The 15,559-nt window shown below is 30.7% G+C and overlaps 1 protein-coding gene across 1 annotated transcript; it reads left to right on the top strand.

The window, feature by feature from the left end:
* Positions 1 to 43: 43 nt before the first annotated feature.
* LOC133312365 (cytokinin hydroxylase-like) lies at positions 44 to 2,661 on the top strand. The gene is made up of 4 exons (XM_061513536.1): positions 44 to 323; positions 765 to 994; positions 1,506 to 2,120; positions 2,236 to 2,661. The coding sequence occupies exons 1-4, from the start codon at positions 44 to 46 to the stop codon at positions 2,659 to 2,661; spliced, it is 1,551 nt and encodes a 516-aa protein (XP_061369520.1).
* Positions 2,662 to 15,559: the final 12,898 nt, after the last annotated feature.

The following is a 15,559-nucleotide window of genomic DNA, read 5'->3' on the forward strand; positions in this document are numbered from 1 at the left end:
ATTGAGGTGTTAGTTGTAAGTGCTGAAATCAAGACAGAGAAATATGGAGCTTTTAGTGCTAACGGGGGCTCTTAGCTTCGTGACAATGTTAACTCTCTTCTTGCTCTTGAAACTAACGTTTTGTTGGTGGATTTTGCCCATCCAAACACATCAAAAGCTTAAAAGATGTGGGTTTGGAGGACCAACCCCAAGTTTTCCAATTGGAAACATTCAAGAGATGAAAATGAAGAATAGCGTTAATGCTTCACTCGGGTACTCAAAACTCACCCATGATATACATTCCACCGTCTTTCCCTACTTTTCTCGGTGGCAAATTTCTCATGGTATGTGCATACATAGTTATGTATATATTATATGGGTTTTATGTTTATTATTTTACATAACATAACATAACTTTCCTACACACACATTAAAGAGGTCCACATGTTTTTCTTTCTCTTTCATCATTCAACTTTCTCTCTCTCCATTATTGTGTGTGTTGGAAAACCCACTTATATCATGTCATATAACATTAATAAAACCCATATTATATATATATATATATATGAATTTGGTGTTTGTCATTTTAAATAATATAAATTATGTGTGTCTATCTATCTTAAAATGACATAACTTTATGTCATTTATAATGACAAATATTTTTCCATATATATATATATATATATATGTGTGTGTGGGTGCAAACCCAAGATGGACCCGCATGCATGTTTTGGGGGCTTCAATAAGAGGTGAAATCATGCATGATTTTGATTCTGTTTTTGTAGGTAAGGTGTTTATCTACTGGCTGGGAACGGAACCATTTTTGTACGTTGCAGACCCAGAGTTCTTGAAGAAAATGTCAACAGAGGTGATAGCAAAGAGATGGGGGAAACCTAGTGTGTTTAGAAATGACAGAGACCCCATGTTTGGGAGTGGTTTGGTCATGGTCGAGGGTAACGATTGGGTTCGTCACCGTCACATTATTGCCCCTGCATTCAATCCCCTTAACTTGAAGGTTTCTCTCTCTCTCTCTCTCTCTCTCTCTCTCTCTCTCTCTCTCTCTCTCTCTCTCTCTCTCTCTCTCTCTCTCAACTTGCTAGTGTACCATATAATTTTCAAACATAGAAATAAGACCATCCATGGTGGCTTCCAAGCAAAAATTATCTACATATATATATAGAGAGAATCACGTCATGATTTGAAAAGTACACATGCCCTAGTTTAAAATAATTGTGGAAGATTTATTTTATTTTATTTATTTTTGGCTCTTATACATTTTGTAGATATGTTTTTTCATTTGTTAGATACAAATTGGAAATTGAATTGAACGTTTAACTTTCTACACATGCATGCACTCCATGACCAAGTAAAGCATAAAATAACCAAGTAATGATACTATTACGTACGTAACAAAATCAAAATTATCGTTTTTGTTATTTCTTGATTTCAAACGTTTTGATTTCTATTTTGGCCACAAGCACGCAGTCTAATTAGTCTTTGAATATCTTGTGTAATTAATGTGATAGGCCATGGGAAGCATGATGGTTGAGTCTACAAACCAAATGATAGAAAGATGGGCTACGCAAATAAATTCAGGAAACCCCGAAATCGACGTGGAGAGAGAGATTATAGCAACAGCTGGAGAGATCATAGCAAGAGCAAGTTTTGGCATGAAAGATGAAATTGCTAGAGAGGTGTTTCACAAATTACGAGCATTGCAAATGACTCTTTTTAAGACCAATAGGTATGTAGGGGTTCCCTTTGGCAAGTATTTCAATGTCAAGAAAACCCTAGAGGCCAAGAAACTTGGCAAAGAAATCGATGAGCTATTGTTGTCCATCATAGAAACTCGGAAGAAATCACCCAAAAAGGGTTCTCAACAAGATTTATTAGGTTTGTTGCTTCAAGAAAATCATCAACAAGTTGATGGCAAATCAGGAAAGACATTAACAAGGCGAGAACTGGTTGATGAATGCAAGACCTTCTTCTTTGGTGGCCATGAAACCACAGCACTTGCTATCACATGGACTTTGCTTCTTCTAGCCATGCATGAAGATTGGCAAAACCAGTTGAGAGATGAAATAAGAGAAGTCGTTGGTAACAACGAGCTTGATATCACTATGCTTTCTGATTTAAAGAAGGTAAAGCCGTTGATATATAATATATAACCTTAATTCTTTTATTTTCACTTTCTTATATTAATGATTAGTTTCTTATAGTTTATCTCTGACCTTAATGTCTTGATCATACATGCAGATGAAGTGGGTGATGAATGAAGTTCTAAGACTATACCCACCAGCACCGAATGTGCAAAGGCAAGCAAGAGAAGACATTAAAGTTGATGATTTAACAGTGCCTAATGGAACCAACTTGTGGATCGATCTCGTAGCAATGCACCATGACCCTGCATTGTGGGGAAAGGATGTGAATGAGTTTAGACCAGAGAGGTTCATGGATGATGTCGATGGTGGGTGCAACCACAAGATGGGGTACTTACCTTTTGGGTTTGGAGGGAGAATGTGTGTTGGTAGGAACTTGTCCTTTATGGAGTATAAGATTGTATTAACCCTACTCCTCTCTAGGTTTAGTTTCAAACTTTCACCAGGTTATCAACATTCTCCTTCTATCATGCTCTCCCTAAGACCAACATGTGGTCTTCCCCTCATAGTTCAGCCCCTTTAAATAACCATTAGTACTTTCTTCGAATAAGAGCATTGATTTAGTGGTACAAGCAACAAGGAAATTATTTCCCCAAATAAGAGGCCAGTCTTGAGTTGGAGTTCTTTAAACGGAGAAAATGATCTTGAAAGAGTTGTACCCACCCTTTGAAGAATCTGACAATTAATGTTCCAGTTGGACTAATGGAGTGATTGATGGACTGGTAAATATATACTATGTAGCACCGATACCACGTGACACGGTACGACACGACACTTCGACACGTTAATTACTAAAAATGTTAGATTTCGACACGTTAGGACACGTTTTGATATTAAATAATATTTTTAATTTATGTAGTGTATATTATATTTAATATTCAATAATTTAACAAAAAAATGAATCTAAACTTATAATATTCATAAATTTTGTAAAAAAACATAAGATATCCCAAATATTTATATTAAACTCAATAAAATAGTAATCGTGATCCAACGCAACGCAACCTTTAATCCTTTTCTTGAATTTCTATCGTGTGTTGAAGTGTCGAGGAGTGTCCGAGAGTGTCGAGAAGTGTCGGGCACGACACGTCAGGATTTTTGAAGTGTCGGTGCTTCATAGAATATATATAAAAAAAATTATAGTATAGCCTTATTCTTCTTAATTAAGTGAAGAGGTTTACTAATCTCATGTTACATGAGATAGTATTTTCATGTGAGTGACATAAATATGTGGGGTTCACAATCTAAAAAAAAATTAGCATAAAATTCTATGGATGTATGATATAAGATAACTTTCTTATACAACATGAGATTATTATTTTTCAGGTAAATGTGAAAGATATGTATGGCTCAATATATTGCTCCAAGATAAGTTATTTAGAATGTCAGTTGTTTTTTTTGTCAATGATTCGAGTTTCTTTATTTCATACACATGGCTTGTCTTCTTAAATATCTACATGAACTTCAAGAAACTTTCTATCTAATGTAAGAATTATTTGGATTTGACTGCGTGCTTCACCAATGAATACGAAGCTAGCTAGCGATACATGAAACTTTAAACCATATAAGCAGTTTTTTCAGTTTTTTCCGGCTGTCTAGTATATAAAAGGACTATATATAGGTGTGTTTGGTAGAGGATAATTTTTTTTTACCAAGGAAATATAAATACTGGGAAATGGTAGGAAAGTCGGTTTGATGAAAAAGTTAAAAAAAAAATGTTTGGTTGACCGAAATATTACTGGAGAAATTTATTTAAATTTGCAAAGTCTATGTTCGGAAGGAACTTCACACATGTTTTTCCACTTTTCCAGTTATTTCAAAATATCACATCTCATGTGGTATTTTGTAACAGTATATTTCACCCAAAAAACAGCACCAAAGTCGTTTCTCAGCCATCCTATTTGCCTAGTATTTTTTTCAAAAACTTGAACCAAACGTAGTATTTTCCAATACCCACCCATACTTCCCCAATATCAAATCCAAAATAAAACTTCTGCCAAACATACCCTAAGGGTTTAGGCTTTCCACTCCGTACGAAGATAACAGTGTGTTATAATTTGGGAGTGAATCCTCTCATGATTATGTAGGAAAATCATAACCATGCAAAGGTAGATCAATGATGACAAGAGAAAAGAGAAAAAAAAATATTAAAATAAATAGTTATAAAATTATCACCATTGATTACATGAATAGTTGTAATTTTCCCACATGACTATAAGAGAAAATAGAAAAAATATTAAAATAAGTAGTTACAAAATCATCACCGTTGATTTACTTTTGAATAGTTATAATTTTACCACAAGACTATATCATATTTTATGAGAGCTGAAAAAAAATTATTATAAATTTAAACCTTTTTTTTTCATTTTGTTTAAGATTTCATGTAAAAGAAAAACGTAAAACTAACAATACAATTAAATAAATGCGTCAATAACAATAAATAAATATGAGAAAATTAATAATAATTAATTAAATGTAAAAGTTCTAAACTAAACCATTCAAAATATTTTATCTTACTTAAATTTACTTGATTATATTTTATTATTATTTAATTTGAATATACCAATATATCAGTTACTTGATTTAATTTGAATCACTACAAGAAAAATTAATCTTATTAGTGACAAAATTTTATGAAATTTCGTCACTAATTCCTACGTCACAAGTAAATTTCGTCACAAATTCCTGTGTCGCAAATATATTTGTGTCGAAAATTATCGTTTGTGACGAAAAAATTTCGTCACAAATAAACTTTTTTCTTGTAGTAATATAGCCAAATACTACCAATAAACGTAAAATATAGCCACCACTCCCACCAGTCACATACCCTCGTTATGTTCATGGCCCTTCATGGGACTATTTATCACAGCCCAGTTAGTGGGTTCACATCCACTATTATTGTTTGGGCTTTCCTCTCCAATATATCTTCTACCAGCCCCGCCAGGAGGTTGATAGTGAAATATCGAATCAAATTATTGGCCTTATAGTCTAGAGGTGTTCATCAACCGTTCCAAACCGATTCAAACCGCAAAAACCGAACCGAAAAATCGATAACCGAATAAACCGAAAACTGAAAAATCGGAAACCGAAAGAAAATCGCAAATTTTAATTGGATTGGATCGGTTTTCGGATGGGTTGATGAAAACCGATCCAATCCAAACCGATCCAATATATTAATTATTCTCTACCTACTTGTCCTTTCTCCAATCGTAGCCCAAAAATTTCTAAACTCAAGACCCATTAACTCATCAACTAAACACAAAAAAAAACTTAGTCACGTCTCATCAACTATAGTATTGTTTACTGATATTTTTGTATTTCAATTTTTTTTTTTACAAAGCCAATATATACAAAAGATGTTATTTGCACAAGAATCATGAAACTAATTTTAGGATATTCAAAAAACCGAAAACCGATCCAATCCAAACCGAAAAAAGTTGGATTGGATCGGATCGGATTTGAAAAAAAATCTAAACTGAATGGATGATTACATGATCAAACCGAAGGGATTGGATCGGATGAGTTTTGCTTCCAAAACCGATCCAATCCAGACCGCGAACACCCCTATTATAGTCTATCTCAGTATAGAGGACGATAACAAAGATTTGTACCTGTTTATAAATTCTCCGGGCGGATGGGTAATACCCGGAATAGCTATTTTTGATACTATGCAATTTGTACAACCAGATGTACAGACAGTATGCATGGGATTAGCCGCTTCAATGGGATCTTCCGCTTTGACGGGGATATCTAAACAATTTCATTGCCTTTCCTTGTTGGCATAGCTCTAGCTTTACGATTCCCCCTCCCCTGTATTTTATTTGCCATATTAAACTTTTGTGATATTCAAAAAATTACTTTATTTATTATGAACACTATCGTGAAACCCGGCTTAACCCGGAATTCGGCGAACTGGCCATCGGACCGATTCAGATCAAGCATTGAACGTCATGCTTCGCACCTGGCTAAGCTCGGACAAAACCAGCCAGACCCGAGCAAAACCGGTGACCCAGTCGGCTCATGGATTTTTATAAAAAAAAAACCAAAAAATCAAAATTATTTCATCTTGTCAAAAAAATGTAGAACTTGTTTTAAAAAAGTAATTTTATTTGTTAATATACTCTTTTACAGTGACCGCAAATTTCAGCTTCTAATACTGAAGCAATTTGCGAAACAATAAATTTAGAGAATGTGACATATGTCATTTCATTGTAGATGAATTTGAAAAAAATGAGTTCAATATCATTGAAAGGTATGCTGTTGCGACTTCGGCAAGTGCACTGGTCGTAAAAGTAATAAAGTGTACTGAGTACGAGATCGTTCCCACAAGGATTGATTTGCAAGCACTAGTTCGCTAACATGCGATTTTAGAATTAAAAGCAATTAAAAAGATGAGTTGTTTAATTATCAAAACGAGCGTAGTTAGGGTTTCAACTTCCCCCAATATCCTCTTTATGCTATGAATTAAATAATCAAGAATCTGCTCTTAATATAATGTCAATCAATTCTTTCTAAGTTAATTAGGCTCAATTCCTTGTTACCCTAAATCTATGTGATCTTGGAAGAACCCTAGTTCCCCGGTTATTCCCTAAGAAAACATGCATTAAAATCAAGAATTCAAAGATTGCACAATTACCCTAAGTCTATCCCTAGATCACAAGGGTTATGATGAATTTATCAAATCGAGGTTCATGCACCAATATCCTTATTGTCATATAATTCCCCTAAATCAATCTATAAGGAGCAAACTCATAGAAAACATTAAAAATAGATAAATTTATTCAAATATAAAAAGAGAAGAATTCAGAGACAATCTAATTCATAAAACATAAAGATTCAATTGGGTTCCATCTATCCCTAACTACATAAAAACTACTTAGCCTAGCATATTGAATTCAAAAGCAATTGGAAAGAAAATAATTTCCCAAGACTCCATGGATGTGATGTCGTCTTGACTATTTCAGTGCTCCAATCCTCCGCAACAGGATTCCTCCTCTTCACTCTTCAAAACTCTTCTCCAAAAGCTCCTTCTCTTGAATGTGCCAGCCCTCTTTATATAGAAGAAACCATATTTTTTTTTATTTTCTTGTGTGATCTTGCATTAAATCTTGAACCATATCTTTTAATTTCTCATAATATCTTTGATGGAATCTTTACTATAATCTCTAATCATATCTTTAATCAAATCTTTAAAATCTTCTCTTTTATATTTAAAGGAAACAATTTCCTTAAAAATATTCAAGAGAATCTTCAATAAGATCTTCAATCAATTATATGATTCAGAATAACAAATCCACTTGAACTCTCCAATATATCTTTTTATAGAGCTGAAAATTACTGCAAAGTATAAGAATTTGTATTAGAATATTTTTGATAATAAAATAACACTTTAATTATAATTCTCATAACTTTTAATTACTTTTAAATCAATTTCATGCTCATATTAACGCTTAATACATAATAAATTGGAGACTTATCAACAATTCCCAGATTTGCACATTGCTGCCCTCAGCAATTAAAGAGAATAAAACTAAGGGAATAGGGAGTAGGAATCTTCAATTGAATGAACTTTCAATAGGAAAAAATCATGTAACAACAAGATCAAAGATATTCAGACTTAGTCTTGAAATAAAATGATACATCAATTCAAGCAAGATTCACAATCCATCAATCATATAATTGTAATAAGACTTCATCAGACAAAGAATCGAAATATTAAGCTAAAACACCGCTCACTAAGATTTTCAATTCACTCACACTCAAGTGTTTGAGGGTTTGTGTTTCACTCATCCTTCATTGAATCAATACTAGGCTTGCTCATATTCTTACTCTCCACAGTCTTAATGACCTATAAAGCAGATCAGGAGGTCTTTATTATGGTTGTAATTTGGTTTGGCTAAAAGGAAGGAAATTTTTTAGGGAAGTGGCTCTAAGATTAAAGATCATATTTGAAGAGGAATAAATAAAATTGATTGACAAAATTGCAAATAATTATTCTTCTTCCACTCTTACTCCTTTACACTTTTCACTATTTCCTTTTTTCTCTTTTTCAAGGCATTTTTCTTTTTCTTTGAAAGATTTCTCTTTCTTTTTGAATTTTTCTTTCACATTGGATTTTCTTTTCCCTTCTCGAGTATTCTCACTCCTTTCCTTATTTTTTCTTTCTAACCAACTCATTGTCCTTGGCTTTTTTCCCTTTTCACCTGTATTTTCCCATGTAACAACATCTAAAATATAACAATTAATATTCATTCCTCAATCCAAATCTGAAATTCAATCTAAATTAAGGCAAAGATGTGTATGGGAAGTGACTATTCGCATATAGGTTTTCAATGAATGAACAGGCCTAGGCTTAAAGGGGCTCAAACAAAGGTATAACATACATAAGGGTTGGCTATTTGGCCATTTAGTTAACATAAAGAGCATGCCTTTATCATCTCAACAATATAAATCATAGACCATTTCAAGCAAGAAACAAAGCAAGTTCTAGAGTATCTCATAAATTGTCATAACATATAATTTAAACTTATATTATCAGGCGTTATATATCAAACTAAATAGACCCTTAGTAACAGAAACACTAAGTACAATTTTAGTTTTAATAAATTTAATTTTTAAGTATGAGATGAGTGAAAAATTAGATAGAGAACTATAATTTTGAATTAAATTATACTTTGACTATTTGAGTAATTTAATGAGAATATGCAAGACATTATTAAATTGATGTTAATAAATAATAAGAATTTAAAATTAATATATGGCGTAATAAAATTACAATGGCGTTTGTAAGAATGTCTTAGATGGCCATGGATACCAAAGGATGTTGATGGCAACAAAGTTTGAGTGATGATTCAAGGACAAAAAATATTAAATATTTAATTTACATTGATATATATATATATATATATATATATATATATATATATATATATATATATATATATATATATATATGAGACAAGATATTCTTACACCGGTGTAAGAGTAATAACTCTTACACTCAATCTTAATCGTTGATTTTCATATATCTAATGGTTATAATTAATAATTAATTAATGAGAATAATGTAATTAATTACAGTCATTTGATGGACGAAAATCAACGGTTAAGATTGAGTGTAAGAGTTATTACTCTTACACTGATATAAGTTGATCCTGTATATATATATATATATATATATATATATATATATATATATATATATATATATATATATATATATATATAGGAAAAAATATTTCTACAGCCACTTTAGATAAGCTTATCTACAACTACCCATTTATAACTATGTTCTCCCGGAAGAACATAGTTATAATATTAAAGTTACTTTTTTTTCTCTCTCCACGTCAGCAGACAGGTTCTGAAAAGTAAATGAGGAGAGAGAAAAAAAGCCACTTTTAATGTTATAACTATGTTCTCCCGGGAGAACATAATTATAAAGGGTAGCTGTAGATAAGCTTATCTAAAGTGGCTGCAGAAATGTTTACCCCACATATATATATATATATATATATATATATATATATATATATATATGGCTTATCATTTCTCAAGCTGCCGGAGATAAAGTTATCTCCAGCTACTAAATCATAACCGTACAAAGATGGATCAATGGTGATAAAGGAAGAGAGAGAAAAGTGGAATCATAACTATTCAAAGGTGAATCAATACATATAAGGAAATAAATAATCAAAACGACGTAGTTTTGGGGTGGTCGGAGATAAATTTATCTCAAGCAGCTTGGGATATATTTTTCCCATATATATATATATATATATATATATATATATATATATATATATATATTTGTTCTTAATAATATATTCAGCTTAGGCCAACTAAGCATTGAACCCATTAACAAAGGGAAAAATTCAAAATCTCTATAAGGGATCTTCACTTTCATTAACTACAGAATAGGCAATAAGCATCATATAAATATTTTATCTAACATATTATGGGCACGATTGATACTGACTTGAATGTCGAAATGTCTTGCAAGTTCATCCCCTAATTTTCCATCATAGCACATGGAGGAGCATCCGCTACCACATCATCGCATCACTCCATAGAAGCTCAAGTATAACCACATGTTATGATCTGGTATCTAAATTTGTTCATTAAGGTTATATTATTATACATGACAAAATCTAACTTTTATTATACATGACAAAATCTAACTTTTATTGTTTTTCTTATATATAAAGGTTATATACTGAACAATTAAATGCCTTAATTAGAAATTCATTCCATTCTCAAAGGTGTACCCTAAGGCTTTGTTTGGAAGATTGGAGGGGAGGGGAAGGAAGGGGATCCAAGGGGAAGGGAGGAGAAGGAAGAGAAAGAAATTAAATGGCATTCTCTTCCCTTGTTTGGGAGTTAAAAAAATGGTAAGGGAAGAAAATGAAGGGTTAATGAGATATTTTTACCATTTTACCCTTTTTAAAATTAATAAAATTAATATATTTTACAAATTAAATTTAAAATTTCTAACAAAATTATTTATGTACTTTTCACAACACAAAAAAAAAATCATATTTTCGATGAAATTTTTACGTTGCAAACGATCAAATTTTCATCACAAAATTATTTTTTTCGTCGAAAAGCGACGGAATTTTTCAATCGATGAAATTTTTTACAAAATAAATTTTCTATCGAAATTTTCGATTAAATTTAGTTTTCATCAAAAAATTTGACGAAAATGATTTCCTCCATCAAATGTTTTAAACTAAAAAAGAATTCTGTCAAAAATTTTGACGAAACATTTTTCGTTCAAAATTTCAATGGAAATGTGTTCTTACAAAAATTTCGACAGAAATTATTTTCTTAGAAATTTTGAGGGAAATGTTTCATTCGAAACTTTCTACGAAATTTAGATTCTGTAATGAATTTTGACAGGATATTTTTTCAGTCAAATTTTTTTACGGAAATATGTTATATCGAAATTTTTTGTCAGAAATGCGTTCCGTTGGAAATATTGATGGAAAATTTTTGTATCAAAAAACTTGACGGAAACTTTTTCGGTCGAAAATCTTTGAGGGAAATGTGTTTCGTTAAAAGTTTCGACAGAATTTTCTTTGTCAAAAATTTTAATGAAAATGTTTCCGTCGAAAACTTTCAATGGAAAAATTTTAATGGAAATGTTTCCGTCGTCAACAATTTTCGATAAAATTATGTTTCGTCGAATATTTTGATGGAAATATTTTTAGTCAAAAATTTCGATGAATATTTTTTTTGTGAAATATTTTTGCAAAATTTTGGACAAAAGTATTTTCGTTAAAAGTTTCGATAGAATTTAGATTCTATCAATAATTTTGACTGAATTTTTTTTTCATACAAAATTTATGTTATTGATTATGGCAAAATCTGGTTCCGTCTCTAATTTCATCTTTAGTTTTGACGGAAGTTTTTTGACATACATGATTTTCATCAAAAATTTCATCACTATTTTTAACGAAATATTTTTCGTTAATAAATTCTGTCAGTATTTGAGACTTTTCTAATAATATCTCATTTAAAAATGATTCACAATTATGTAGTTTTAACATTTTAATGCTAAGGGTAGATAAGTAATTTTTAATATGTTCCCCCTCAATCCCTCCAAATTGAGGAAACTTTAATTTTAAGAAGGACGGTTTTGGAGGATTTAGTAAAAGTCCTCAAATTCTTCCCCTCCTTTTTTTAAACTCACAAAAAAGGAAAGGACTTACTAAAACCTTCCCTTTCCTTTCCTTCCCTTCCTAAAAAATGGTAATTAAAGGGAGTTTGGAAGGAGGGTTTGGACTTACTAAAACCCTTTCCTTTCCTTTCCTTTCCTTCCCTCCCTCAAATGTTTGGGAGTTTGGAGGGGAAGGTAAGGAAGGAGATCCAAGGAGGGGGGAGGGGAAGGAAGGAAAGGAAATTAGAGAGTATTCCCTTCCCTTGTTTGAGAATTAAAAAAATGGTAAAAGAGAAATTGGAGGGTCAACGAGATATTTTTATAATTTTACCATTTTTCTAATATTACTATAATATTATATTTTACAGATAAATTTAAATTTAAAATTGCTAAACAAAATTTTTTATGTGTTTTTCATACTATTAAAAAAGACCATATTTTCAACGAAAATTCTACGTTCAAAACGACAAAAATTCTGTCAAAAAAATATTTTTTCGTCGAAATACTATTTTTTACAAAAATATTTTTCGTCGGAAATTTTCACTGGAAATGTTTTCCGGTGAAAATTTTGGTGGAAATGTTTCCTGTAAAAAAGTTTTACTGAAATATTTTCGACAAATTGTTTTAGGGAATTGTTTTCTGTCAAAAAATTTCAACGGAATTTAGATTCTATCAAAAAATTTAACAGTATTTTTTTCGAAAAGTTTTATGTCATTGATTATGACCAAAAATTGTTTCGTCTCTATTTTCGACGTAATGTGATTTTTGTCAAAAATTTCGTCACTATTTTCAACTTAATATTTTTCGTCGATAAATTCTGTCAATATATTTGAGACTTTTCTAATAATGTCACATTTAAAAATGATTCATATTTATATAATTTTTACATTTTAATGCTAAGGATAGATAAATAGTTTTCAATATTTCCCCCCTTGAACCCTCCAAATTAGGAAAACTTTAATTTTAAGGGAGAGAAGGGTTTTGGAGGATTTTGCAAAATTCTCCAATTCCCTTCCCCCAAATTGGGCTTTGTTTGGGAGTTTGGAGGGAAAAGGGAATGAAGGGAATCCAAGGGGAGGAAGTGAAGGAAATTGGAGGGTATTCTCTTTCCTTGTTTGGGAGTTAAAAAAATGGTAAGGGAGAATAGAGAATGGTTAATGACATATTTTTTCCATTTTACCCTTTTTTAAAAATAATATAATTATTACATTTTGCAAATTAAATTAAATTTAAAATTTCTAACAAAATTATTTATATACTTTTCACACTACTAAAAAAGACCATATTTTTAAAGAATTTTCTACGTTGCAAACGACGAAAAATTTGTCAAAAAATTATTTTTTCTTCGGAATACTTTTCGTCGACAAGCGACAAAATTTTTTCTCCGATTCAAATTTTAACAAAAATAAATTTTCTATTCAAATTTTCTACGAAATTTAGTTTTCGTCAAAAGTTTTGTCAAAAATGATTTTCTCCATCAAATGTTTTAAACGGAAAAAAAAATTCGTCAAAAATTTTGACGAAATATTTTCCGTTCAAGATTTCGATGGAAATGTATTTTGAAAAAATTTCGAAGGAAAATTGTTGTCAAAATTTTTGAGGGAAACGGTTCATTTGAAACTTTCGACGAAATTTAAATTCTATAAAGAATTTTCACAGAATATTTTTCTGTAAAAGGTTTTTATCGAAATATTTTTCGTCAAAAATTTTTACGAAAATATTTCTGTCGAAATTTTTTGACAGAAATATGTTGCGTCGAAAATTCTGGTGGAAATATTTTTTTATCAAAAATTTTGACAGAAATATTTTCCGTCGAAAATTTTCAATAGAAATGTGTTTCGTTAAAAATTTCGACGGATATTTTTTTTGTCAAAAAGATTAACGAAAATATTTTCGTCGAAAACTTTTGACAAAATTTAAATTCTCTAACGAATTTTGATGAAATTTTTTTTCCGTCAAATGATTTTTGATGGAAATGTGCTTCGTTGAAAATTTTGATAAAAAAAATTTTCGTCAAATTTTTTGATAAATATGTTTTTTGGTGAGATATTTTGACGAAATTTAGATTCCATAAAGAATTTTGGCAAAATTAATTTTCCGTCAAAATTTTTTATAGAAATGTTTTTAATCACAAATTTTTTATGGAAATATATTTCGTCGAAAATTTTTGATGAAAATGTTTTCCGTAAAATTTTTTGACATAATTGTCTTACGTCGAAACTTTTCAATAGAAATTTGTTTCGTCAAAATTTTGGACAGAAATATTTGTATTGAAAGTTTTGACGGAATTTAGATTCTATTAATAATTTTAAATGAATTTTTTTCCGTAAAAAATTTGTCGGTGATTATTGCAAAATCTGATTTATCTCTAATTTCGTCTTTAGTTTTGACGGAAAGTTTTTGACGTATATTATTTTCATCAAAAATTTCATCACTATTTTTTGACGAAATATTTTTCATCGATAAATTCTAACGGTATTTGAGATTTTTCTAATAATTTTACATTTAAAAATAATTCACATTTATGTAATTTTCACATTTTAATGGTAAGGGTAGATAAGTAATTTTAATTATTTCCTCCCTTAAACCCTCCAAATTGGAGGAACTTTAATTTTAAGAAGGAGGGTTTTAGAGGGTTTAGTAAAAATCCCCAATTTCTTCCCATTTTTTTTTTTTTAACTCCCAAACAAAGGAAGGGCTTACTAAAATCCTCCCTTTCCTTTCCTTTTCCTCCTAAAACCAACTCACAAACAAAGGAAGAGATTAATAAAACTCTCCCCTTCCCATTCTTCCCCTCCAAAAATCAATTCCGCCTAAAAAAACAGATGAAGAGCAGGGATTGGAATTGCTGATAGTATAAGGAGACGTGAGAATGAGAAAGACATAACTTGTCCCTAGTGACAGGACTCCTTTGTTGTCGCTGCAGAATAATTAAGCTACACGTTTCTAACATTAGAGAAATGACATTAGAAACAATATCTGATTCTTACCACTCGAGGAAAAGAGGAAACTGACCCACCGCATCAGGAATTATCTTGTTGTAGACTTACTCCACAAGACCTACTCAATGCTTATATGGTGACGGTGGTGGACACATTATCTATAGGGTTTAATAATAAAAAATTAAGGTAATGGTTCTTGTGAATTTTTTTTTTCATATATCATGCCTTTTTATATCGTTTTTACTTTTTATGTATTATCACTAACCGGTTTTCTCCAATCATAATGAGTAGGTTAGTAGCCAGTTCATGATCGTCTCGAACTCTTTGATCCTATCTCCAATTTATATAATACTAGTGTTTTTGTCACTTCTCAATATGAGGATTGGAGAATTAAATACATAAAATAAGTTTTTAATTGAATAGAGTATTCTGTAAAACTTTGATAAATGCATGATACTTTTTTTTTAAGTTTTGTCATTCGCATATTATTTTTATTACCCTATTTCTGCTTTAAAGTTTTAAGTAATAAATTGAGAAAAACATACATAAAATTAGAATGGCTTATTTGTTTTAAACAAGTTCCACAACAGCATGTGAACTATGGTAGAACATTACCAATATCCATGGGAGCCAGGGTGTACTATTGTTACATTGTCCCAAAAATTTCAAACACCAAATTTCCCATTTCAACCGGTTGAACTTTTCTTTTTCTTTGGTATTCCAACCGGTTGAACTTAATTAAAGCTTATAACACTCTCAAAAGTTTTACTCACATTCACAACGAATGTTAAAAATATGGAAAAATATTTGTCATTTTAACTAAC

This window comes from Gastrolobium bilobum, unplaced genomic scaffold, assembly GCF_033153095.1.
Source record: "Gastrolobium bilobum isolate Gb01-03AN ecotype WA unplaced genomic scaffold, APGP_CSIRO_Gbil_v1 utg5148, whole genome shotgun sequence".
Taxonomy (NCBI): Eukaryota; Viridiplantae; Streptophyta; class Magnoliopsida; order Fabales; family Fabaceae; genus Gastrolobium; species Gastrolobium bilobum.